This window comes from Pelodiscus sinensis, chromosome 9 (assembly GCF_049634645.1).
Source record: "Pelodiscus sinensis isolate JC-2024 chromosome 9, ASM4963464v1, whole genome shotgun sequence".
Classification (NCBI taxonomy): Eukaryota; Metazoa; Chordata; order Testudines; family Trionychidae; genus Pelodiscus; species Pelodiscus sinensis.
In genome coordinates, this window is record NC_134719.1 from 57,235,489 (window position 1) to 57,262,626 (window position 27,138).

The 27,138-nt window shown below is 56.1% G+C and overlaps 1 protein-coding gene across 2 annotated transcripts; it reads left to right on the top strand.

The window, feature by feature from the left end:
• Window positions 1-6,462: 6,462 nt before the first annotated feature.
• Window positions 6,463-25,453, top strand: NCF2 (neutrophil cytosolic factor 2). Of its 2 annotated transcripts, XM_006126913.4 has the most exons (15): window positions 6,463-6,766; window positions 7,687-7,769; window positions 8,424-8,532; window positions 10,571-10,705; window positions 11,030-11,137; window positions 12,052-12,111; window positions 12,559-12,602; window positions 14,778-14,919; window positions 15,937-15,999; window positions 16,376-16,454; window positions 17,902-17,948; window positions 18,614-18,765; window positions 18,851-18,962; window positions 20,299-20,470; window positions 24,061-25,446. In XM_006126913.4, exons 1-15 carry the CDS (start codon window positions 6,593-6,595, stop codon window positions 24,156-24,158), a joined length of 1,578 nt encoding a protein of 525 aa, XP_006126975.2. In that variant the 5' UTR covers window positions 6,463-6,592; the 3' UTR covers window positions 24,159-25,446. The 2 variants fall into 2 exon arrangements, with proteins under 2 accessions (XP_006126975.2, XP_075792893.1); XM_075936778.1 differs by lacking the exon at window positions 11,030-11,137 and having other exon boundaries at window positions 24,061-25,453.
• Window positions 25,454-27,138: the final 1,685 nt, after the last annotated feature.

The window sequence follows — 27,138 nt, forward strand, 5'->3', positions numbered from 1 at the left end:
GAGGAGTTAAGAGCCGTAAAACAGGGAGCTCCTTCGTGACCCTAGGGGGGTAGGTTTGGGAGTGAGGGCGGTACGGAGTTTGCCAAGTGCTTTGGCCCAAAGGGTTCATGCTAGATGTGGGATGTTAGTCATCACATCTTGGCAATGATAACGGCAGTGCCCAAATAAGCAGCCGTTGCTGTGCAGCCAACAGGCCTTGCCCCAGTCCCTCTGAGTCACCTGCTCCCAGGGTGCTTGCATTATTCTTGGCCCCTGCCATCATGCTCCTTGCATTGCTACAGCGGAGGAGCGTTTGTATTATAGGTTCAGGGTTCCCTGGGGGGAGATTTTAGCAGTATAGCCTGGCATTTGACAGGGTTTAGAAAGTGCAGACTATACATCTGGAATGACTCACTCGTATTCAGAACCACTGCACCTGTACCCGCCTGCCACGGGGGTGCGCTAGGAAGTGCCATGCCACCGAGTCCCTTTCTGAGTTCCCCCCACAACAAGGGTGGGCAATAATTTTTGACAGGGGGGCCACTCCAAGATTTTGGAAAGTGGTCGAGGGCTGCACTCTTCCATGATATTAATGGAGGAGGTGTGGGGTCTGGGATGGAGGTTAGATGCAGAAGGGAACTTGGGGTAAGGAAGGGCGTTTGGGTGAAGGAGGTGGTTATGACCTGGGGCAATGGACTAGGGTGCAGAGGGTTGGACTGTGACCTAGGGCAGGGAATTGGGGTACAGCAGGGGATGCAGGGGCTTGAGATGAAGGGATTTGGGTTGTGAGCTAGGGTAGGAGGGGATTGTGATCTGGGGCAGGGGATTGAGGAGCCAGATCTGAGAGGGGATATGGGTGCAGGAATGGGGCAGAAGATTTGGTATGTGGAGTAGGAGGCAAGAGTGGGGGGGGGCAAAGGGTAGGGTGAGGGTCTGGGGTGCCAGAGGCAGGGTCTGGCCAGGAGACTTACCAGCCAGTAGCCCAGTACTTTCCTGAATCAGCCTCCCCCATCCCCGCACAAGCTGCAGCCATGTGCGCTGTGAATAACTATGAGCCCCGGAGGTGAGGGGCATGGAGCTTTTTGTCTGCCTGTTATTGAAACAGACAGCTCCCATTGGCCAGTTTCTGGCCAAAAACCAGCCAATGGGATTGTGCTGGGGGTAGGAGCAGCTCCAAAAGCCTTCCCCCTCCCCTCCGGGCTGACAGATTTTTAAAGTGAAACCTCCCTGCAGCCCCATTTCCGAGCGGTGTGCGGATGCGGCGAGGCAAGTGGGGAGCCTGTCTGGGGCTCCCCGCTATGTCCACAGGCCGGATCTGGTGGCTTGGCAGTCCAGATCCGGCCCACAGGCCATATTTTCTGCAGGTCTGCCCCACAATATACCAGCCAGCTCCTTCTGTTATTTCACGACCAGCTTCCCTCACACCCTTCACGTCCCCTACTAGCTCTCACTAGCCCCTTCCCCATTCCATTTCCTCCCCCAAAACCTCTTACAACCTTACTAATTACGGGTGCCTCCCTGATGGGCCCTGCACTCCCCAGCTGAATGAACAGGGCCCAGTCCCACTAAACTCCTATGCCCTGGGAGAGCCCATCAGCTTTGGCAGGTAGCCCTGGGTGAGCCTGCACAGAATTCAGCCTGTGGCGTAAGGGGCAGAAGCACGACCTCTCCTCCCCAAATCAACCCAGACACGCTTTCGTTGCGGCTCAAGGGCTGAGCTGAGATGGGTGCAGATTCTGAAGCAGGCCAATCCAGCCTGTCAGTCCTTAATACCCAGCCTTTGGACTTGGCCCTGACCTTCAAAGGGTCCGTGGGATGAAAGTCAGTGGCTGTACCAATGACGCAGCTGGGTGCACCTATCACTGCTCTCTCCACCCTGGAGGTATCCCAGGGATCCAGGCTGCACCATAGTGTCTGCTCTGTCCGCTTGCATCTGCCAGGCAATGGGAAAGGAGAGATTCCTCAGAAAGGCATCATGGCATGGACGTCGAATCTCCCCAGCATGCAGCAAAGTAGTTGCCACGTTTGCTTCAGGATGGATAAGCACCTGTCAGGAACAATCTGGTTATGTACGTCTGCCCTGAGGGCAGGGGACTGGACTAGACAGCCTCTCGCATTCCCTTCCAGTCCTACACTGTCATTCATGTTAAAATTCGACACTCTCCAAAAAGGAATGAACAAACACTCGAACTATCTTACCCATTACCAAGATAGCTTCCCCAATTATCACCTCTAATACCATTAACTCACAAACATCCCACTCTCCCCACCTCTAATATCATCAATTCACAGACACTTACCTTCCTTCCTTCTTCCCCCCCCCCCCCCCCGCATCTCCCTCCTGTTCTGAAATGTGATTTGTCCTTTTCATGTGTGTTCATTTTTTTAAATTGTATCCTTTGGTATATATGGTTGTGACTATTTTCTTCCACTATTTGATCTGAGGAAGTGGGTCTGGCCCACGAAAGCTCATCACCTAATAAACCATCTTGTTAGTCTTTAAAGTGCTACATTGTCCTGCATTTTGCTTCTCCTACACTCCTGTGAGTCTACGATCATCCCTAGCAGATAAAACTCATGGCACACAAAGCGCTTAGCGGAAGGTTTCAGTGTCACTGCTCTGCATCCCTCCCCCCTTACCAGTCTGAAAGGTAAAACTACTCAGCTATTGTGTATTGCACTGTGTACACAGAAAACAGCTGCATTCTAGCCCCAGAAGTGGCTGCATTTCAGGAAGGCCACTGTAGCCTACGCTGTCTCACAGGGGTGCTGTGAAGGCTAGGCTACGTCTACACTGGCATGATTTTCTGAAAATGCTTTTAACCGAAAAGTTTTCCGTTAAAAGCATTTTCGGAAAAGCACGTCTAGATTGGCAGGACGCTTTTCCGCAAAAGCACTTTTTGCGGAAAAGCGTCCGTGCCAATCTAGACGCGGTTTTCCGCAAAAAAGCCCCGATCGCCATTTTCGCGATCGGGGCTTTTTTGCAGAAAACAATACTATGCTGTCTACACTGGCCCTTTTGCGCAAAAGTCTTTCGGAAAAAGACTTTTGCCCGAACGGGAGCAACATAGTATTTCCGGAAAAGCACTGATGATTTTACAGGAGATCGTCAGTGCTTTTGCGGAAATTCAAGCGGCCAGTGTAGACAGCTGGCAAGTTTTTCCGCAAAATCGTGTGATTTTGCGGAAAAACTTGCCAGTCTAGACACAGCCCCAGTGTTTGTAGTGGATTTTAGGAAGCAAGATGTTAGCAAATGGAAGTGCCAGGTTTTCTTGAAGTTTACCACCTCATAGAATGAAACAATTACATCAAATCAATTATGTCAAGCAGGTACCACGAGGAAGACACCCGCTCCAGCACTGAAAGTCGAGATGAATACCTACCTGCTGGGGTTGGTCGTTTGCTTAGTTTTTGTTTTAATAGAGGGAAAATGGATGCACTAGGCCAGGCATGGCCAACCCGCAGCTCGCGAGCTGCATGCAGCTCTTCCCCCCCGAAAGTGCTGCTCACGAAGCCGCCCCTGCACCCCTGAAAATGGCCCCCGGCTCCCTGTGCTCTCTGGAGAAGGAAGCCATCGTTCCCTGTGCTCTCTGGATCAGGGGAGCCGTCCAGCATGGCCATTCAAAATGGCATCTTCAAGATGGCGGTGGCCAGTGGGAGCCTTTAAATGCGTTTCTTAAGGGGGCAGTCCTTTTTTTTTCCCCCCAACAACTTGGGGGGAGGGGTGTGGAGGGACTTCTTTTTTTTTTCTTTTCCTCAACTATTTTGCCCTGGCTCTTCGCGCTGTATCCACTGCTATTTTGGCTCTTTGTCCGGAATGGGTTGGCCACCCCTGCATGTACTGTACCTTTCAGATGCTCTCACCTTTCTGTCAGCTGATGTGGCATAAGAAAAGCTGCTGCTCTCATGGATAAAGCTCTGGTCCTTTGGAACGAAAGGTCTTTGTCTCTCGTATTGATTTTATTTCTATTACCGTGGCAGCCAGCAGCGCCAGCTGAGCGCAGGGCCCCAGGCACTAGCAGAGCTAACCACCTACACAAACTGACGGGAGGGGAAGCTGGCAGACAGAAGTGAGGTGAAGCAACTTGACCAGCGTCACAGGGCCCAATAACAAGCTGCTTTGCATGGCGAGCCAGAAGATGGAAGGAACAGTCAGGAGGAAGTAAGCAGCAGCTTCGCTGCCGCTGAGCATTTAAATGTCTATTTTAAACACATTTTAAATGACTCCTGCACAAAAGGCGACCACGGGCCCCACAGAGAAGAGTTTCCACACTCACACGGAGTTTGTTTTCCCACCCCGTTCCTTCGATGCCTCTTCACCCGTGCAAAGGCGCTTTTCCGGAAGCAGGAGATCATAGTCCCCAAGCTGTGCCTGAGTAGATGCTGATGGTGCTGAGCTTGTTACCTAAGAGCCAGAGAGAGAGAGAGAGAGCTTGAGATGCTCTGTATTGTATTTCTGATTACAAATGAGTCACCGTTTCTCAGGAATACAGATTCCCCCGCCACCCACGCAAAAGCAGAAATCAGACAAAAGAATTTCTGACAGGTTTATCCAGGGCTGCATGAGAGTTACTTAGGATGTAGCCACGGTGCTGGAGTTTTAACAACAGTTGCGTTCCCCGATCTCACACTATTTTAGGAAGGAAGGTGAATATAAATATCCCTATTTTAAACATGGGGAAACTCAGGCAGAAAGGGGCAGTCATTTGCCCAAGAATACAGGGCTCCAGTGCCAAGGAAAGTAAGTGGCAGATCTGGGAACAGAGCACAGGTTGCTGGACACCCAGGTTAATATTCTCTGCACTGGTCTGTGCTGCCTCCTGTCAGGTCAATTTAGTGCTCGGAAAAAGGGTCAAATTCACAGCTTTTGAGGACCAAAATCCTCTGCAGGCTGGTTCTTATCTTGTGATGGAAACTGTAGGCCCAAACAGAGCTGGGCCCTGAGCCAGGAAGAATGCAAGGCACAGAAAAGAGAGGAAACGGTTCTTCTCACAGAGAAAGGAGTTGCCGGAGGTTGAACAAAGCCCTCAAAAGATCCAGCCTGTGCTGCTCGTGACAGATAGGGTGGCCAGGTGCACGGTTTTGAACCGGACAGTCTGGTATTTGAGGGTTCTGTCCAGGAAACAAATTGAGAAAATACCGGACGTATAAACTGTCTGGTATTTTCTAATTCGGTACGTTTGATTATTATTAGGCGTATCAGTGTGTAGTTGAGAACTGCCTGGCTGTAGACACGTTCACGCTGCGTGAGTATGTCTACCAGCCAGGCAGTACGAAACTACACGAGGGGGGCGCGGGGCCAGGACGGGAGGGAATCCCCGGGGCCAGACTTGCTCGTACTTCACCGGGACCATGCGCGGGATGGGCAGCGCCCTGGGATCTGCGTGCAACCGGATCAGTCCCGCTCCCTGCTGGCCAATTCTCTCCCCACACTTCCTCCCCGGCCAGCCCCACTCTCCCCACTCCCCTCCCAGCCAGCCCTGCTGGTCCGCCCCTCCTCTGATCTCCCCTGCTTCCCGCCGGCTGGTTCTCCCCCCAATCCTCCTGCACTCCCCTGGCCAGCTCCACTCTCCCTGACCCCCTCCCGGCCAGCCCTACTTCCTCCCCTCTCCGGTCTCCCCCGGCCAGCCCCACTGCCCCCAACCCCGCCAGCCCTGCTTCCCGCTGGCTGGTTCTCCACCTCCTCCCAGCCAGCCTCACTCCCCTCCTGGCCGGTCCCCCTCCCCAATCTGAGATGAAGTGTGTCCGGTATTTTTTTTGGAAGCCACCTGGTAACCCTAGTGACAGAACAAGTGCACTTGAAGCACAGGCCAAAGGAGCGATGGAGTCATGATACTGTGAAAAACCAGCATTAAAGCAGGACAAGAGCAGGAGTTTTAGCATTTTCATTTCTGGGGAGAAGCTGTTGCAGGCTGAGTTCAGCCAAAGTGACAGGCCTGGTCCCACAATTGCTGCAAACACACCTTGGCATTTCAGCCTTGTTTTAAGTCACCTCAGCCTGCTAGATGGGTTGCACTTCCCCTCCCACACCTGGAGGGCAGTGAAGAGGATGCACCCAGCACCAGAGGGCGGCTAGGTGCTGCCCTGGGGAAGCCGTGGGGACATTTCAGGCTGCCTTTCAAGGGGCCCTGGCATTGATGCTCCGATTCCTCCAGGCTGCATTGTCAGTGCGCTGTGACTCAGCCACGACTTCAGGGTCACACTCACTATGACAAGCACAACCCCCCAAGTCACAACCACCCTCTGACAGATGTGCATGACTTCAGCTGAAGATCCCTGCAAAGCAAAGTCGAAAGCAGTGGGGGCGGCCGTGGCGAGGGGGAGAGTGTGTGTGTGTGTGGGGGGGGGGGGGGTAGTTAGAGTGACACACCAAGAATACGTTTAGGAAATAATTCACCCTGGCCAGCATCTGCTCCACTTCCCCATCACAGCAGGGCTGAGTCAGTAACTACCAGTGGGGACACTTCCTGGTTGGTTTGCGACACTGCGGGCTCCGGGGGAAACACAGAAGTACAAGTAAGAGCGGTGCAGAGGGGCAGGGGCAGGGGCAGGCTGTAGAGAGCAAAGCAGGGCTGCAGCAAGGGGAGGCCCGTCCTGACCCCATTGCTGCACCATGGCTCTGGCGGAGACCATCCGACTGTGGAACGAGGGAGTGTGCGCGGCTGACCGGAAGGACTGGGCAGCCGCGCAGGGTGCTTTCACCACAGTGCAGAACCCCCCTTCCAAACTCTGCTTTAACATTGGCTGCATCCACCTGACCCTGGGGAATTTGACTGAGGCAGAGGAGGTAAGAACCCCCCCTCCCTACCCACACACACACACACACACACACACACACTCCTCCTGTCACAGGCCCCTTCCACAGGCTGGTCTGACTGGTGCACCACAAAGCCCAGACGGCAGCTACCGCGCCCCTGACACGCCGAGGGACTGAGGCGGGTGGCTGGCCCCTGGGACGACTTGCAGACAAGCAGGTGCAGCCCCTGGCTTGTGCTGTCGCCTGACGGGCAGCAGGGCCCTCGGCACGACCCCGAGGGGCTGGCGGCAAACTGGCCAGACCGTGTGCAGCGCGGGCGGGGGGGTGCAGGAGAGGGGGCATTCAGTGCCCATTCAGCTACTGCTGGCCTGAGAGTGCATGGGCCTGGTTAGGAAGAGAGGGAGCCGACAATGCCTCCATTTGCCCAGTTCATGCCTTCCGCTCGGCTCAAATTCAGCTGACACATGGGACCCAGCAAGAGCCGGGCAGAAAATGGTTTTCTTGATTCAGAGCAGGGACTTGCTCCCAGCTGTCCAGGCCCCAGCGAGTGCCTTGGGCACCAGGCTATTGGCTGCCCTAGAGCAATGGGGGGTCGGGGAGAGAAATTCCAACGTGGGCCTAGGCGGCCTTTCCAGTTTCCCACTCAGCTCTAGTCTCCACTTGGGGCATCAGAAACACTGGTCAGGGGAAACCCAGCAGGCATGTAACGGAGGGGCAGGCAGGATGTGTGGGGGGGTTCCCCTTGTCTCCCCTCTCTCCATGTTCCCCTTTCTTCTTCACGCTGCCCTCGTGGCTCCCCTCAGCACTGGGAGGGTCTCCCCTCAGCACGTTCCACTGCTCTGCATGGGCACAGGCTCCACCCTGACCTCCCCGTCAGTGTCCAGGTCTCCTCCTGCCTCTCTCGGCCAGTCTGCCTGTGCCAGGTCTGAACCACCTTCTGCTCTCTGCAGGCGTTTTCCAGGAGCATTCACTGCGACAAGCACTTGGCCGTGGCCTATTTCCAGCGGGGGACCGTGTATTACAGGAGAGAAAAGTGAGTGTTTGGCAATCTCCGGTGGGAGGGGGGGGGGGGGTGTCGTGCTGCTTCTAGACAGAGCCATTTCTGGTTCCCGGCTGGCTGAGAGCAGCCATTTGGCAAGGCCGTCCTGTTGTGCTGCCAAAGCTGAGTAACTAGAGCTAGGACTCACCTCCCAAGAGAAGCAGGTTCTCTTAGAGGCGGAGGCCTAGTGGGTGGCGAGTGGGGATGGGAACCTGGGGAATACCCCAGTGCCTTTAAAGACACCCCCAAAAACAAAGACGATGAGCTGGCTAAAGCCTGCAGGGCAGGGCCTGTCTGGCACATTGTACAGCCGCCTAGCGCAGCGACGATGCTGCTCACCCTGGTTGTGGGTTTGGAAAGAGCCTGGATGGAAGGGAGAGGGGGACAGACTTCCAAGCTGGCAAGCAGGCTGGCAAACCGCCATGGACACAGTCACACCAAAAATATCTGACAGCTGAGTCCCTCGAGGCAGAGAACCACTCCAGCTGGCCCCAGGAGTTGGGTAATGGTAAACGGCCATCAGTACTCCACGGGCTGGCGGGGGTCGTCTCCCAGCAACTCAGGCTAGAGCCGGGCTCTGAGGGCGTGAAAGATGGCAGGCAGCCCAGAGCCGTGCCCTGAGAGTTTGCACCTTTCTTTGCTCTACAGCTACAAACTGGCCATTGAGGACTTCAAAGAGGCACTGGCCCAGCTGCGAGGGAACCAGCTGATAGACTACAAGATCCTGGGGCTGCAGTTCCGGCTGTTTGCTTGTGAGGTGAGGGCGTGCAGGGGCTGAGAGTCCCTGAGACAAGCAAGGGCAGCTGGGAAGCGCAGGAGGGGAGGGAATGGGGTTGGAAGCTAACCCAGCATCACTCAGCCAGTGGGTGCCACACACAAGGGGTCACCAGGGGACACAAAGCACAGTGGTAGTGAAAGCAGCAGAATCCCAGGACTCTAGGTACCCATCCCCCATGGGTGGTTGGCAGGTCAAAAAGGGGTTGAGAGAGCCCCTCGCGATAGCCAGTGAGGGCTGGCTGTGGGCACTCAGATCTGGGGAGAGAAGCGGAAGAGCTCTCTGCGGCCTGGTCTTTTCTCTCTCTCAGTCCGGGACGGGTCCCACCACCACCATGAGCCTCCCCCGAGACATCAGCCTCTGTACCCAGATTAGTAGGGGCCTACCAAAATCATGGCTGGGAAACATTCATCATGGGCCATGAAATCTGATCTCCCTCGTGAAATCTGGCTCTGTAGGGGGGACCCCAGAGCTGGGCAGTTGGAGAGCAGCAGCTGCTGATCAATAGCCACAGCCATCCAATCCACAGGACAGTTCGGGATGACCACCCCAGCCCCAAGCTTTGGCCCACAGTGGTTACCCCAACTGTCCTATGGATGGGATGGTCCCCCACATGGACACTAGCCTGAAGGTGGCCTAGGGCGAGCAACAGGGGTCAAGCCCCCCCCCCCCACTCGCGGAAGTGGGGCGATGCAGCCAACAGCCTGCTCTGCTCCATCTCCATCTTGCAGCCATGTGGGTCACTTCACCACGGCGGCAGGAAGCAGAGCCCCCCGCCTGCTCCCCCAGAAGCCCTGTGTCGCTTGAGGGAGCGGGCAGAGGCTGGGGCGCGCTGCTTCCTGCTCCACAGAAGAGCGGAGCAACCTGGCGGGGAGGTGGTGGTGGAGCAGAGCCGGCTGCTGGTTGCGTTGCTCCGTTTCCTTCGGCCCACACTGCTGTGGTGAGCGCTGGAGGCCCGACCCCCGCTGCTGCCCTGCACTAGGCGCCCTGCTTTGCCGTCTCTTGGGGGAGGGGGCTTTGGGACAAAAGGGGCGGAGCAGAGGTGGGAAGAGATGGGGCGGAGCAGGGGCGGTTCTTTGGGGAAGGGGTGGAGTGAGGGTGGGATGGTGTGGAACAGGGTTCGGAAGAGGTGGGGCAGGGGTGGCCCTTGGGTGGAGGGTGTTGCCACAGGCCCCGTGTCTGGGCCATGGAGGTAGGGATGAGGAGCCGTTGCCCAGCTCGGAAGGCAGCAGCACCGAAGTCGGAGTGGCAATACCATGACCCCTACAATAGCCTTGCGGCCCTTCCCCCTCCCCCGCTGACCCCGTTTGGGGTTGAGGTCCTCCATGGTTACAATACCAGGAAATTTCAGATTTAAACAACTGAAACGGAGACACTGATGCTATTTAAAATCCTATGACCGGGAAACTGACCGAAATTAGACCGTAAATTTGGTAGGGCCCTACTGGTGATCATTGGCAATTAGGCGGCAGCAGGAAGACGCAGACCCTGAAGGAAAGGGGTCTTCTCTAGCCTGCCCTTGCGGGGCAGGTTCTGCCTCCCAGAATTGGAGACAGCCAAGAGATGGCTGCAGAGTCAGGGAGCGGGGGCTGATTCCTGAAGGCTGCTCTCTAGGCCCAGTAATTTTAGAGACGTAAAACTAGCCTCTTTATATCCAAATCCCCCTGCAAAGGGAGAAGAGTCGGCCCCGCCAGGGACAAGTCACGTGAGCCCCTGTAAAGCACACGATCAAATGTTAGGAAGGTTCCTAGCAGAGAGCAGAACTCTTAAATAGCAAAGCGAGTCCTCTCCTCCTTTCATCAACTTTCCCATCCCCCCTCAGTCACACATCACCTCCAGAGGGAGCTTTCGGGACCCTCCTGGGGCCAGAGGACAAGCCGACTGCTCAGCGGTGTCCTCAGGAAGCAGGTTTCGGATGCAGCAGCGGGGCCCATCCCAGGGCTCTGGCGCAGGCCGGTGGGTTGCTGTAGGAGTGGCTCTGTGGAGATCCCCCATCCTCTGCTCCCTGTCCGCCTCGCAGGTGCTGTACAACATAGCCCTGCTCTATGCCAAGCTGGAGGACTGGAGAAAAGCCGAAGAGCACCTGACGCTGGCGATAAGCATGAAGACCGAGCCCCGGCACAGCAAGATTGACAGGGCGATGGAAGCCATCTTGGTAAAGAATATCATGAGGGACTGCTCGGGGGGTTGTTCCTACCAGAGCTCACTGGGGAAAGGCAGGGAGCTGTAGGGACGAGAGACACTCGGATTTCCAGGAGGGTCTGGGGAGGGGCTGAGTCATGGGGTAGGGGGCAGTTGGATTGAATGGGGTTTGTGTGTGGGGGGGTAGTTGGAGTGAGTGGACAGGAGGGGACGGCGACGACCTGGTGTTGACACAGGCGATGGGCCGAGTTTACAGGCAGGGAGCTAACCAGAAAAGCAGGCCATGCTGGAGCAAGCCGCATGCTCCTGAAAGCACTGGGATTTGTGTGCGCCGCAGAAGCAGAAACTCTTTGAGCCAGTCGTGATCCCCCCCGGGAAGCTGTTCAGGCCCAATGAAAAGCAAGTGGCTCAGCTGGAGAAGAAGGATTACCTGGGAAAAGCTACGGTAGGGAATTCAGCCCGTCGGGAGGAATTAATGTGCTGTTCGGCTGTGGGGCAGAGGAGCCCACTCGCGGGCGTCTGGCCAGGGATCCCCCCTTTGCTCTTACTGCGGGGTCTTGGCAGCAGGGAGGAGAGCAGGGGGTCGAAGACAGTCTCTGCCCTGACCCGCTCAGCCACAGGAAGGGGGAGGGAAGTCAGTGGAAATCCAGTTTAAAATGTGGAAGCTGCGTGAGCAGAACAATGGAACAGGCCGGTGGGTGACCAGGTTTTCAGGCCCCCTTCAGCGCGTGGGAGCCAAACAGCAGCACTGAGCTAGCGTGTGGGAACTGGGAAGGGAATGGCCAACTCCCTCGCCACTATCTGAGCCAGAAAATAAAACAGCCGCCATGGAGGGGCAAAGCCCATCCACCAACCCCCGGCCTGCCAGCAACACACACAAGCACATCTGATTTCGAAGGCCGGGATTGTCAAGAGAGCCCAAAGGGAGTTAAAGTACCCAAGTCCCACTGAAAGGAACTGGGATCCTCACTCTCCCCAGCTGCTTTGAGAAGCTTAGGCTAAAAATATAGCTGAGATTCCAGGCATCAGTGTCCCTTTGAGTGGTCCTGAGAGCTCTCCCCCAGGAGAGGCCCACAGGGCAGGTGAAAATGTTTAGGCTGAAGACCTGCTGCCCTGGACCAGGGGCCGGGGGTTTGAACCACTAGGAACAGTGGCCTCTCCTGGTGGTGGACTCAGGAGTACATGGGAGCCAGAGCAATCGGCGGGGATTTTCCAAAGCCAGAGGCAAGGCCGGGGGAGGGTAGATTACGGCGAGCTGGAAGCCAAAGCGTGGGCGTGAGGGACCCCGAGGGGGAGCGGGAGCTGAGGAGAGCCAGGAAGAACCAAGTCCCGGCCGTCACGGCCTTCCCCTCTTTGCAGGTGGTGGCGTCGGTGGTCGACAAGGACAGCTTTTCCGGGTTTGCTGCGCTGCAGCCGCAGGTGAGGCCGCGTGGGCTGGGCATGTCGTCACCCGCGTAGCACTAGACAGCGAGCGCTGCCACGGGGAGAACATGGGCGCGGGTCTGCATTGCAATCCGAGATGCCACCGCAGCTCCACCGCACCGCGTTAGCTCGAGCGGCAGGGCTGGGAAGGTGCAGGAGCCCGGGTCGCAGCCTGGCTGAGCTGCTCCCGGGGCTGCGTTCCCATCGTCATGCGACTAGCTCGAGCAGCATGTCCTCCCGTGCGGCAGGCTCACCTGATTGGTGCAGCCACACGCCAGGAAGATCCAGGCCTCCCCTGGATGTCTTCTGTCAGTCTGAATCACCTCGTCTACAACTGCTGGGAGACAGGAAACCACCCAAGAAGGGTGATGGGACTTGGAGCGCCTGGCGGGGTTCGTTCTGCAGAGAGCAGGGTTCCTCAGGGTTGTTTTTGTTTTTTTACAGACGAGTAGCCCTCCGCCCAGGCCAAAGACCCCAGAAATCCTCAGGTGCGTTTAAGTCTAGGGGTCACCAATCTGGGGCTGGTGGGTTTCACCGCGACGTCATGGACTCGGGCCCGGACTTGCCGCTGAACGGCCAGGCGGGTTCCGCTTCCTGCCTGCTCTGCCATGGGCTGTCGGAGCGTGCGACGAAGGCACGAGAAAACGGCAGGGATAACAGTAATTCACGGAGCCAGCCTGGCGTTGCCGCGAGCAGGCTACGGCTACAGTCGTGCAGCTGCGTGAATTGATCCGTCTTGCACCATCACCCCCCAAGAACAGAGACACCGAGGCAACAGGGACCTGGAATGACAGGGCGAGAGCGGCGTTTGTGCTGCGAAGGGCTCTAGGGCACGGACAGGGAAGGAGACAGCTGCTCCTGGGCTGGAGGAGAGGGGAGAGGACCACCAGGGGCAGCTGGCGAAGGCTGTAGCAGCAGGGGTGAGGAGGAGGAGAATGTGCAATTAGGGGCAGCAGTAGAGCGCGGCCGGGGTGGGGCAAGGGAGGGCTGGTGAGCTGTGCTAGGCACGGCAGAGCGATTAGTTCTACCTATTCCAATGGAATAACCAGCTGCAACTGGGAGGGGCGGGGGGGGGAGGGTAAATCTCCCTTGTGGAGCCAGTGTCTTCCTAGGCCACAGAATGAAGCCCTAGTGCCGCCGGGTGCTACTAGAGCCCCTCTGTCGATTGACACCCCCCGCAAGGGTGAAAGCCGGCAGGAGAGAAGCGGGGTTCTCATCCCAGCTCCGCCACTGACTGCTCCTGCTCACCTTGAAGTCAACTCTCCGCCTCCTCGTAGCCCACTGTGAAAGGGGGATGATGCTTCCCAAATTCCTGGGGGCGCGGGAGACCCCCGTGTAAGCCAGGTGCTGCCCTGGGCCCATGGGGCCTGCCCCAGGCTCACAGGCCGGCCACGTCACACGCGCCCTCGTGCTGCGCGGGTTGCTGGATTTCTTCCTGTTCAGGGGCTGGTGGGGTTCACCGCGACATCATCCCTCGCAGGAGTCGGTGAAGGACTCACACCTGTAAGGCCAGACAGGTTCCGCTTCCTGCCTGCTCAGCTCCGGGGAGGCTGTCTGCGGGAGCGATGCAAGGAGGGAGATGGCGGGTAATGGGTGGCATCAGGCAGTAGCCCCATTGCAACAGCACAAAGGTCTTGTTCCGTTTGCCTGACCTAGCAACTTCCACCCTAGCCCAGGGGCCTTGGTTCTGCCTTCCAAGGGGCTCAGCCTATATCCCCCGGCGTGCCATGGACACCCACTTGCTCTTTATCGCGCTCCCCCAGGCCTCACCATGCTACCCCAGCCCTGCGTTCCCCCAGAGCCCTGCTCTCCTAACCCGAGCTGTGCCCTGCCGGCCGGCTGTGTACAAGCACGGGAAGCTGACCGCCTCAGGGTCCAGAATTACTCTTCCCTGGCCCTTCCCCAGCTCAGCCTCCCTCCTCTCTCCTTAGCCGCAACCCTTGTATTCCCACCTCAGCAAACCCCTCAGGTGAAAGGCCCCATAAAGCCGCCAAACGTAAGAGGCTGAAGAAATGACGAGGGGCTTAGCAGGGGAACGGGAGCCTGGCTGTACTCAGAGAAAGGGCTTGTGTGTGTATGTGGGGGTGGGTCCCTATTTATTCTCTCACTCTTGACACCAGTTCCTAGATCAAATGCTCCAGTTCACTACTGGCCTCCCAGTTCCCAGGGTCCAGCATTCCTGCTGCCTCTCACCTCAGCACCTGACCAGACGGGGCCGTCAGCTCTTCCTTCATGTAGGGGAGGCTGGGTGGGAGCCAGAAGTGCTGGGCTCTCTCCCAGCCCTGCCACTGACCTTGAGCAAGTCACTTTGCCTTAGTTTCCCCAGCTGTAAAATGGAGCCATTAGGTAAAGATACTCACCCCTTGCCGGCTTTGTGACGTGCCTGGAGTCGTATGGATGAAGCGTGCTGTGTACCTATGGGGATGGTGCACCCCCAATGCGATGAGAAGGGGGGCACTGGGCTAAACTCCAGCCCTCCGTGGTCTCGCTGCAGCAGGAGCAGGGTGAAGGGAGCAGATCGGGGCGTAAGGCGACGTTCTTCTGCCACCGCGACTGGGACAGCCTCAGCCCTGCGGGAGGGGAGGAGCAGCCCAGGAGAACAAGAGATCTGAGCCAGCTAAGGCAGGCAGCAGCACTCACTCTGCCGCTACCTCCCCTTGCAGGGCCCTGGAAGGGGACCCCCACCGCGTGCTCTACGAGTTCACGCCTGAGACCAAAGAGGAGCTGCAGGTCCTGCCGGGAAACATCGTCTTCGTGCTGAAGAAGGGGAAGGACAACTGGGCCACCGTGATATTCAACGGGAAGGTACTCGCAGCCCCTTCCACACCCGGCTTTGCCAGGCCTGAGCTGGCGCTCCTCTGGGCCTGCTCCGGCTCCATCGAAGGCAGGGCCAAGCCCCACTGCCTGGGTGGGTTTGCTGGGGTCCTTGTCGATGCTTTTCTCCTGTTGCCGGACCCACGTGCTTTGGGGGTCTCCCTGCACCTTGGTGCCCGGGCTGCAAAGTGATGCAAGCCCAGCCATGCTTCTGGGCTGGGTAGGGTCTTTTCCTACTCCGGGTTCCTTCCCAGCATCCTTCAATTCCCACTAGCCGGCATCTGAGTGCAGCCTGCCTCCCTCGTCCACCCCACCCACAGCATTTCCACCCAGGTCCTCCCGCTTGTGCCTTTCCTCTCACTGCCTGCTCCCTCGCCTGCATGGCTACAGCCACGCTGGGCCCTCGACCAGCCCCTCGCACACCACCCCCAGGAGGGCCGGTTCACCAGATGGGGCATTGCCATGGTAACACAGCCAGTGAGGGGCAAAGGCAGGAAGGGGATGCCGGGCTCTTGGCTCCCAGGCCTGTCTGTATCCCCCTCCTGCACTCTCTCCTCACCCCAAGGCCATCCAGACCCCGCCTTGCCCTTTCTCCAGGGACTGCTCCGGTGCCGGATGCTCCTAGCACCCCCCAACCCAAAATGCAAGAGTCCGGAGGCTCATCTCGGACTCGAAAGCCAAGTCTCAGGCACCAGCTGAGCGAGGCCGCCAAGAGCAGGCTGGCTGCGATCTGGTCAGATGACAGGCTGCCGGGTCTTAGACCCTCCTCCTGGTACAGTAGCTTCAGCCCGGGGCTACTCGGATGCTCCTCTGAACTGCAAGAGGCCACAAGGGTTTCAGGAAACAATCCTCCACTCTGCCAGGCACCAGGTGCAGGGGAGACCCCCCCCTCCCCACCCGACTGATGGGCCTGGCCGAGTTGCTCCTGCCCAGCCTGTGATTTGCCCAGGTGTTAACAGGGCTCCTCCTAACCGCTCGCCTTTGTCTTTGGGCCTCCCCTCTGCGCAGAAAGGGATCGTGCCCTGCAACTACCTGGAGGCCATGGAGCTTCAGAACCAGACGCTGGCCCGGGTAAGGCAGCGGGGGGGGGGGGGGGGGTCTCACACCAGGGCTGCTGGGAGTGGGGCAGACAAGTGTTTCCTCATCCCCCCCCCCCCACTCTCCGTCCGAGAGATGTAACAGCTACTGCAAGGCATTTCCCACGCTGCTCAGACTGCCCCCTGCAGGGCACCGCCCAGCAGTGCAGCGCTACCACGGCATGGCGTGGAGCTAAGCGAGGGCTACCCACATCCCACGCCGTGGCCAGTGAGCCCCACCCGCCCAGGATCCCAAATCAGCCGCTCTGCCCGGTGCGCTGAAAGGGAATCGCACAGGCAGGGCGGCAGGGCCCCAGCTCTTCAGTGCTGCCCCCTGCTGATAACACTAACTGCAATCACACCCCACACAGGAGGAACCCCCTCCAGAGTCGGACATCCCCGCCCCACCCACTTCCACTGCTCCGGAAAAACCCAGGCCTCCGGCATCAGGTCAGTGGCTGTCTCGCTCGAGGATTGTGGAGACGGGAGCACCTGGTGGAAAAAGGCCTTCGGCATTAGTATCTCCCCCCCCCAGCTGTTGTGCCCCCTTGCTCCTGCAGCCCCCAGCCGCCCCCACACAACTGTTTATACCGGGGGAATTTATCCCCAGCCAGCTGTAGCTCTTGCTTGTTTCCTGGGCGCTACTGGAACAGTAGAGGGAGGCTGGAGCAAGGGACATGATCTTCATCATAGCACTGGCAATGGAATCAAACAGTCAAATGGCTCCGTGGCACGTTGGGGCCTGTGTGCTCCTAAATCCCATGGGCACTTGAGACCACCCCATCCTTAGTTCTGTCGTTAATCCCATTCTTACGTCCAGCATCACTGGAATTTTCCCCTGCTCGCGCTCTAGTAGCACAACCCTCGGGGATTAGAAAGCTTATCGTGTGCAGGACACACAACACCTGAGCTTACCTCTAAGCGAAGGAGCTTACCGCTGCTCGCAGGAGCCTGCCTGTGGGCAGCCAGCCCCTGGTGAAGCCTTGACAATGCAGTCACAAAGCCCACCAGTTTAACTTTGTCAGACCCTGTGCGGGAAGAGTTCTCTGTGGTCCATGGAGAAGGAAACAAACGCACAGAGAGAGCAGGTCCAAAGATGCCAAGGCCCTGAGCGATGGGGACTTTGCAGTGACTTGCCTGAGGTCACGCCACAAGGCAGGGGAGCAGAAGCCAGGGGGTGTGGCTCTGTGACAGCTCCCAGACCATCCATTAACAGAGACCACAGACCCCAAGCCCTGAACACAGAATGTCACTAGTTTGACAGGCAGGTTTTTACACTCCGATCGCCAGGTTATCGGTCTACACAGACACGCGCCCCATGGGGAGTCTAACTGCCCCGCCGCTCCAAAACCCCAGCCCTCTGCCCCTGGGGCGGACTTGGCTCGCATTAGGGCTGGAACTTGGAGTCTCGTCAGCCCCCTCAGTCTCTAGGAGAGACCATTAAAAACAGAACCATGAGCAGGTCTGACATTTCATCCAGTGTTACAAACACACCAGGGGCCAAGCTCTCTTCGGGGTGCACCAACCAGCGGTTACACAGCTCACTCAGCCACATCTTGCTCATTATTTTAAGTCGTCCCTTCATGTGGGCTTCCGTTGTTTTAAAAATTAAGCCTCTGTGCCCTCCGGTTGCAAAAATAACCTTTGCCGTGGCAAAGCTGTCTGCCTGAGTCAGAGAAATTAGGCTGCTTCCGTTCCTCTCAGTGGGGAATTAACACTGAAACACTTCAATCGCGTCACTCCTTTTAGCAACAACCAACTAATGTCATTGTTTAACGTACTGAGGGATGAGTGGTGAAAGGGCTGCCGTGAATCCCAGGATACATTTGCGTGCAGGGTGACAGTAGTTACCTGGTTGGTGTCATTCAGCTACTTTTCCCTTCGCTCTCCCATTCAGTTCCTGGGCCTGGTACTTCTGAAAAACAGCAGCAAGATGTTCCAAAGGTAATGGGTGTGTCTGTGTGCTTGTGGGTTTGAGGAGAGGAACCACTGCATGGTGAATACAGCCCTGCCGATCGGACACAAGCATGTACCGTGTCTGATGTTTGCACTCATTCAAGTGCCACAACCACCTTTTTGAGCTTGTCACCGACTAGACCAATAGTCCCCTATAGGAGCTATAGGCAGGCTACAGGGAGCTGGCCAGCAGGAACTGAGTCTGTTAGTGCCTCTGAGCTCACTCTTTGACTCTGTGCAGTGCTGGTAAGTTCATGATTGGGGCAGCCTTTTGGGAGAGATCCTTTATCCTCTCCCCGCCCCGCCAGAGCAACACACATGTATCTGCAAGAGCAAGCCCTGAGCCACCAGTGGGAGTTGCTGTCAGAGTGATCGAGTGGCTTGGCTTCCCTCCCAATTGCCAGAGCATTAGCCAATTGGCCTTTGTTGTGATGGTGAATTTTGGGACTTTCCTACTGCGAAAGCGACTCCGAGCTCCAGCTGGCAGATTACTGGAGTCCGACTGGACCCAGCGGCTTAGTGACGAACATTTCATTTCTCATGCCAATCCCCTGACGTAGGCAGGCCTCAGTGCTCCTCTTTTAACGAGTCCTAACTAGCCGGATTTCCGTGGAAAGGTCTTTGCAGCATTCAGTTCCACTTTCCCCTTGCAGGACGCGGGCTCAGGCTCCCCGAACGCCTACGTTCTCAAGGTGCACTACAAGTACACAGTCGCAATGCCCGTCTGGCTTGGCATCACCTACAGTGAACTCCTGGAGATGGTGTGCGAGAAACTGGAGCTCTCACCAGAGCACACCAACCTGAGGTGAGTGAGCGACCGCCCGGTCTCAGCAGCAGCCGCATCTCCAGGGGGATTTTAGTCTCATGCAAATCCCCCTCCCCCGGCACAGGTACCGGCCTGCCGACAGCGAGGCGCTGGTGACGCTGAGCAAGGACAGCATGAAGACAATATGGAGCCACGCCAAGGACCATTGCTTGACGCTGTGGTGCGACGTGACCGAGGTCAGTAACCGCTGGTTGTAGCCCTCGCTGACTGTGCACAGCTCTTCTGGCACCAGCCTGCCTAGCTTGGGCCCACCTGGCTGCTGCCGGCGGGAGAGAAATCTGGCGATGGAGATTGGAAAGCCAATGAGGGACAGGGAGAGAGTGAACATGGTGAACCCAGAGCCGTGGGCCCAACTCCAAGGTGCTACGTTGATGCTGCATAAGACTCCCCTCGGTCTTCAGAGTGTGGTACCCTCTGGCCCAAACACACAGCCTGGGTGAGCGAGTTCCCCTGGCATGGACGCGCTCGGAACGGCTCACCAGGGCATCCCGAGGGGTGTGCGAGTGGGGAGAAGGGGGCTGCGCGTGACCCTTTCTCCCATCGACCTCCCACAAGGAAGACGCCCTTCGACCTAAGGTGCATCGACTCCAGCAGCGCTGTTCTCACAGCTGGAGTTGCGCATCCCAAGTCGACTCTCTCCCCAGTGCAGACAAGGGGCCCACGTGACGCCTCCCCCAGGCGCTCCGCCCGCTTTGCAAAGCCGCCGTGTGCACGCTCCATGCTGCCCGCTCCGGGCAAAGTAGCGCAGGAGCTTCGTTGGCCCCCGCAGTGCTGTTTGCCCGCAGCTGTGCTGCACCCCAAAGGCAACGCTCCACCGCCCTAGGGAACGTTACCCCAGTGACAGTGCTGAGGTGAAATGGGGCCTGGAGTTAGCAGAAGAGGGCGAGGGGCCCTGTAATGGCCACGAGCAGTCAGGCCCCCGCCGTCCGAAGGGAAACGGGCCCCACTGCCTGCAGGGTGGTGGGGGAGCTCCGGGGCTGGTGCCCCGCGCTGGGGGCGTGTGAAGTTGAGGCTCACAGCATGCCGCTGTACCACGCAGGCCCCTCCAAACGCTGTGGTTTAGAGCAGGAGCTGGCCTGTCGCCACACACCCACCTACGGTTGGGTCTGACCACTGAGCGGCCTTGAAACTGATCCCCCACATTGTGTTCCTGAGGCAGCTTTCCGCAGCGACCCCTTTGGGCACCACAGAGCCGGCCTGCGCCAACGTGCTAAGCACACTCACTTGGATCAGAGCTGCCTGCACGCAGTCGCGCCCCCCCCCCCCCCCGCAAACAGATTGGGGGCACGTGAGGAACGGCTGTCAGCAAGGACAGTTGCATTGGCCAAGAACTACAAAACGGGTCTGTCTGGATAGAGGAAGGCACCTGCCCCTAGGAATCCCCTCCAGGGGACTTGCCGTGTGGCTGCATTGCAACCTCCCGCAGCGCAATTCAGCCAGCAGCTTTTCTTACAGAGATGCACATTAAAAAAAACCCAACTGGCATTTTCAGCAGGCTGTTTCCTACCTTAGGGAGACCAGGGTTTACTGAGCACGGGAGACAGCCGAACTGTGGAGGGCACCCAGAAGACACCCTCTCCACAGCTGGAAGCAAACCAAGTGGTAGCACGCTACAGTTATGAAGCCACCCAGCCTGAGGACCTGGCGTTCCAGGCCGGAGATGTGATACTCATCTTATCCAAAGGTAGGTTTATGCCACCGTGACCTTGACAGGGGCTCCCAGTTCTGGTGGCCCACTGGCCTGATCTCAGCGGTGCCAGGGAGCTCAGCGGGTGTCATGAATAGCCAGTTTCTCTAAAAATCATGGCACACCCCGTGGGGGTTAATTCCACCAGCTGCCACCTCATGGTAGCTTGTCACCTTTCTGCTGGGCACGGACAAGCCAACCGAGAACTTCTCTGGCCTCTTCCCCAACCGGTTGGGTCTTGCCCTGCGTTTTGTGCTTAGTCAGCTCAGCCACATATCAAATCGAGACCAGTTGACCTCTCCTGCTTCCAGCCCCCCGGCCGAGGGACAGATTTCCCTTCTGGCCGGCCTGCAGGGAGTAATCACGTTGCTGCAAAAGCCACCGCTGCATGTGACACTTCACCCTCGCTGGCCCTTACAATAATACACGCACCTTTACCTGGCATTGCTCAGGTCATTGAGGGGCTCAGAGCAGGGTGCTGGCAGGTGTCCGCAGGCGCAGAGGTAAATGCCGATATCCACAGACCGTTTTCACAGAGGTGGATACAATCTTGTGTCACTAGCACCCTGCAAATTTGTGGCCTCCGCTTTAGAGCCGTGGATCGTTTTTTGCAATCGTACCAGTAACTCCAGCCATTTATTGACACAGTGGCAGACTTTTTTTTACCATAGCCAAGGCCCACACGCTGACCCTGCAGTTCTCAGCCCACTTCCCAGCTTCCTTAACAGTATTCGATGGCACCAGGCTCCCTTTCCAATCCACCTCCGAGCAGCCCTGTCCCATGGCCAGGAAACAGCCACACAAGCTTTGGATTCCAAGCTCAGCTGGCGTCAGTCAGACCCTGGAGCACTCTCATGCTTGAGCCTGCTAGTCACTTGCTCAGAATTTGCTTTTTGAAATCAAGGACGGGCCACTGCTACCATACCACCCCCCCAACTCTCCCAGGTAGCGGCACTTAGACCACTTACAGACAGACACAGAACGAGCTTCCTCTACAGCTTTAGCTGAGCGCCTGCTGCTTTTAGCTCAAGCTCTAGAGACCCGCACTAAGCGCCAGCGGTCCCAGGCTCTGTTCTGCCTGGCGGTGTTACGCTACCACCCACCAGCACAGGCACAAAGCCCTCCCATTGTTCCCCAAGCCCTCTCTCCCCTAATCAAATTCCGTGCGCGCTGCCCCAAGTCTCTGGCACAGATTGTTATCAGGGAGAATGGTGTCTGCCCCTCGTCTTCCCAACACCAACCCACGGCGTTTCCAGTCCAGCTTTACAGCGTGTGAGGCTACAGAACGGGCCTCGAGGAGCGACGCTTTGGCCTTGACTCTTTCAGTCTGTACGCGAGGCTGGTGTGCGCCAGTGCAGTTAGGAACAGGGCCGACACCAGGCACAAATCAGGCCAAGTCCTCTGCCCGGGGCTGCTGCAGCCCCTCCCTTGCTCTCAAGAGCGCAGCTTCAAAGCGGGAGGATTTGGCAGAGACTGAGCATGGCTGGCATTGGGGGTTTAGCAAATCTCTCAGTACGTGAGGCCTGTAGCTGCATCTTCGCTCGGACGCTCGCTCTCGGCAGAATGAGCTTGGTGGCTGTTAACAAAGGGTCTCGTCTTCCTCCTTGTCCCACCTAGGTTCTTTTGCTTTGCTTTTGTATGTCCATCCACACTGCACAGGGAACACGCTCTCCAGCACCCCGGGCTCCTCTTGCTTCTCTCTACTGAGTCCTTGCCTGGAAAAAGCTCCTCTTCCTTCCCTTCATTTCTCAGAAATTCACACACGCCGCTTCATTGGACTGGCACCCCAGCTGCTCTCCTCATTGTGACGCTCGCTGGTTTTTGTTCATCGCAGTTGCTTTGGTTTGTCTTCTCCAATGTAATGGGTGACAGGCAGCTCCCAGGGCACCTGGCTCTGGCCACACCATGTTGGGGTTTGCCCCTTAAAATTCATTCCATTGTCTTTTATACAAAGGCTTTTGTACCTTTGAGGAGCTTTCCTTCATTGTTCTCGCCTCGTTCTGGGCACAAGGTTACACGGAAGATCAGATTTTGCTCCGAAAGGGAGTCAGAGCCTTCGCTATTGCTATTGATTTTACCCAGAAGACATTCAGGGTTTCATATAAACTAGTGGGTCTAGTGTAAGCCCCCAAAATCAAACGCTATGGGCAGCCCCTGTTGGTATCTGGTACTCCTCGTTCTGTGAGGATAAGGAAAGTGGACGGAAGTGTGTGTTCCCATTGGCCTCCCACCATGTCGTCAGTGACAGCTCGGCTTAACTTAAGCCGAATCCAGCTCAGCATTTTGCATATCTGGGTGACGGATCTTAAGCTGACTGAGGACCAGGCCTGAATGTCTTCCCAGTACAATGAACAGCACTAGTGCCTCTCACCATAGTATCTAAGGTAATATCTCTGCATCCACCTACTTCTGGTATCTCCCTTCCACATTTCCAGTCAGCCCTTGGCTCTCACGAATTAATTTTTTTCCTTTAAGCGAACAGTGCGAGATTGCTTTCTTTCCCCTCTGCCAAGGGCCTGCCTGCTTCGTTTATTCCTTCTGTATACTTTTGTTTCCTGTTGTGTTTCACTCGTGCTTTCCCATCTTCGTACTAAGGATGTTAAGAACTAGTCTACATACAGGCCGCACAGGGGGAGGAAAGGGGATACTTCAAAGCAGCAGTGCCACATGAAGCCCAGTAAGGGCTCTTTGCAGCGCTGCCGCTTTGAAACGCTGCCACAGCATTTCAAAGGGGCAGCACCGTGTGGAGCCCAGGTTCAGCTGGGGACTCCCTAGCTGATCCCAGGCTGCATGCGGCATTTCCCCGGAACCTGGAGTCAGCTGGAGAATCCGCAGCTGATCCCAGGTCCCATGGAAATGCCGCACGGAGCCACAGATCAGCTGGGGACTCCTGAGCTGACCCCGGCTCCATGTGTCATTTCAAAGTGGCAGCACAGCATGAGGCTCAGGGTCAGCAGGGGACTGAGTTTCCCACTGAGCCCAGGCTCCATGCGGGCACTTCTGCTTTGAAATGAGCAAAAGCTCCTGCTGGGGACTCTTGTACATTTCAAAGCTGGCATCCCTGCATGCAGTCCGGAGCCAGCGGGAAGTCCCGCTGACTCCAGGCTCCGTGCGGGCGCTTCCGCTTTGAAATACGCAAGAGCCCTCGGGCTCTTGTGCATTCCTCTGTGTGTGGAGCCCGGAGTCAGCGGGACTTCTCGCTGGCTCAGGCTGCACATGGAGTTCCAACTTTGAAATGTACAAGAGCTCCCGCTCAGACTCTTGTACGTTTCAAAGGAGGATTGCGGAGGTGCCTATCGACTAGTGAGCAGTTGATGGAAATTCCATTAACCACTCAACTAGTAAATTAACTGATATTTAACATCCTTACTGTGTACCCATCTTCCCCGGTTCTTGCCAGCTCCGGAGCTGTCCATCCTGGCTCCTTCAGCTCCTTATTTAGCCACCTTTTCACCAACATCTACCTACCTATCTGGGGGGGCCTCACTTGTGAACTCAGGCACAGATCCGTTTGTAGGGTGTGAAGCCCATGTTGGTCTTAAACTTATTCCGTGTGAAAAACCTGCTCCCTGTATTTTCTCTTCTAGTGAATGAAGAGTGGTTGGAAGGCCAGTGCCAGGGGAAGATTGGCATTTTCCCCATAGCTTTTGTTGAAGAAAGTGTGGCTAAAGACCCTGAAATCTAATTCCAGAGAAGCCTAAAGATCCCAGGACGTGCAACAGCTGCATTTAAGAGGTGTCTCGTTAGCCACTGCAAATAGGCATGTTATCCTCGCGTGTCACCTGTTGCTGTGCCCCAGCTCTTAAAGATGTACCAGTCAGCACCTGGTTTATGAACTGTCTTCCAAGGAGACCACCAGCCAGCCAGCCAGCCATGCCTGAACAGCCGTGCTCCTAGACCATTGAGAAGCAGCAGCTGTCCCCTCATCTATTCCTCCTAAGTCAAGAATGGGGAAAACTGCTTCTCAAGGGCAGCGCTGGTGTATTTATAGCACTGTCAGCAAGAACGGAAAAGGGGCTGGTGGCTGAGAGCTACGGATCAGACCAGGATAATTCTGCCACATCATTATAGTCACCTGACACAGCATTGCCAGCAAACCCAGCATTCAGACATCATGGATTATCCTCCCCGCCCGACTCAAACACCATGGCTGTGTCTAGACTGGCAAGTTTTTCCGCGAAATCATCTGCTTTTGCGGAAAAACTTGCCAGCTGTCTACACTGGCCGCTTGAATTTCCGCAAAAGCACCGACGATCTCATGTAAGATTGTCAGTGCTTTTGTGGAAATACTATGCTGCTCCCATTCAGGCAAAAGTCTTTTTCCGAAAAACTTTTGCGCAAAAGGGCCACTGTAGACAGCAGAGATTTGTTTTCCGCAAAAAAGCCCTGATCGCGAAAATGGCGATCGGGGCTTTTTTGTGGAAAAGCGCGTCTAGATTGGCCACGGATGCTTTTCTGCAAAAAGTGCTTTTGCGGAAAAGCGTCCTGCCAAGCTATACGCGCTTTTCCGAAAATGCTTTTAACGGAAAACTTTTCCGTTAAAAGCATTTCCGGAAAATCATGCCAGTGTAGATGTAGCTCATAGCTTTTAAATTCCACCTAGACTCAGTCTTTTGGGATCATGTTTTCAAGCTCTTTGCAGCAACCATAAGGGCTCGAAGCCTTTTTAAAAAAGAAAGCCCAGAGATGAGGCTTTAAGGAAAAACAGCACAGAATTTAGCAACACTGCTACCCTGCCTGTGTGCAGCCAACACAACCCCGCCTTTCCCCCTCCAACATGCATGTATTGTAGTACTCCATCATCCAATAAAATGGCTCCTCTTTCACCGTGCTTCACCTTCACTGACCAGCAGCTGGGATTGCTCACTCCCTTAAGAGGGACCCTTTTCCCTTGTCGCTCTCTGCACGGATATGTATGCGATTGGGTGTCCTGCACTTGAGGTGGTGACGGGTGACAGGGGACACCGCTGTCCCCACACCCCTAGCAGTGTAAATATTGATACTTGTTTTCAAGTTGATTGTTTTCGAAAGACGTCTGAGAACAGAAGCATGGCAGCTCTCACATCAGTACAGTGCTGGCTTGCCGGCACAGCCCCACTAACGTGCCCCAAAACCGATAGAGGTGTCAGACTCAGACATGGCAATTCCGCTGCCAAAGCTCATTTAAGAACTGGCCCCAGATTAGAATTATTGCAAGAACAAGGTTCTAAAAATGGTAGCGAGACCTAGGCTGCTGGGACTTGAACGGAGACAACACATCCCTCATGCCACCCTGGTACGTATCTGGAACAATGGCTTGTGGGGAAAGGATCTGCCTATTGGAATCAATCCCAAACGTTATTGATTCACATCCCACCTTCAAATGAAACTAAGGGTTGAAGTACCACGTGCACACTTCTCCTTTTGTGCACATTTATTTTAGACCCTATTAGGCTCACCTGGAGTACTTACAAACCCAGTAAAGGAAGCGTTGAATTAAGGTGAGATCTGGAATTTGGCTGGGGGAGTCTGGGTGCTATGTTAGAGGCCAGGAGGGTTAGAATTGGTCAGGATTTTGGTTTTTTCACACACACACACACACACACACACACGCACGCACGCACGCACGCACGCACGCACGCACGCACGCACGCACGCTCCAATCCCTATTCCACTGAATATCTAACATTATTTCTACAACAGCTCCAAAAGGAGAGACATCCAACCTAAAATTCAAACCAGAGACCTGAACCTGGGTCTCCCCCATCCCAGGTGAACGCTCTGCCCTGCCCACCAAGTTACTGGCGGTTTTGGGGTGGGCTCTCACTCTGTTTCACACACACTCCGGAAGAGCTCAGTTCCATCATGATGCAGAATGGGGATGTTCTGAAATAGTACAACGTCTCACGGGGCAGAACACCATTTCCTTCCCAGCTCCAATGGCGTTAGATGGAGGATACAGGTTCTGGCTGAGTGTACGAGGGCTCTGGTGGTGAGAACACATCCAAGAGCAGAGAGGCAGAGGGGGGAGGGAGACGTAGCTGAATATCCGGGACTATACCGGAACACTAAAAAGCTTCAGCCAGTTTACTCTTGTTCTAAGGCTTCGGGTTCCCAGTTCCCCATTAATTCTCTCTGAGCCAAGGAGCTGCCAGCCCCACTGCACTTCTGACCTCACATAAGTCTGCTCCTACCTGGACCCTGAACTCACATCATCTTCTTCATTAACGCTTCCTGGGTCATAAGGGATTTTCCAGCTCACCAATCTCCCCACCTGGCTCCTGTAATTGTCTTCTACTGGGAGCCACTTAACAGCTGGGTTTTATGTTAAGGTGACAACTACTTGATTAACACCTGACCCCATCCCCCAGCCAGTTGCAGGTCCTCGGATTCCTGTTTCCTTAAAGGGCCATGTTCCTGAACGGGTCAGCTGGGCTCCCTTAAAAGGAAAAGACCACCCGTTAAAGTGTGCTACTTCCACCAAAGCACCGTCTGGGAACCCCTGCTCTAAATCTTTCCATCAGCTCCCCACGATTGAGTTAATTCACTCTCAGGGTTCTTGCAGTTTGACACAAGCAGCCTTCCAATGGAAAGCTTTGCCAGCACCTCCCGTACAGGACTTTCAGTTCCATGTTCACAGCCACTGGGCTGTGTTTGCCTTTTGGGTCATCCGTGCTGCGTCCGTC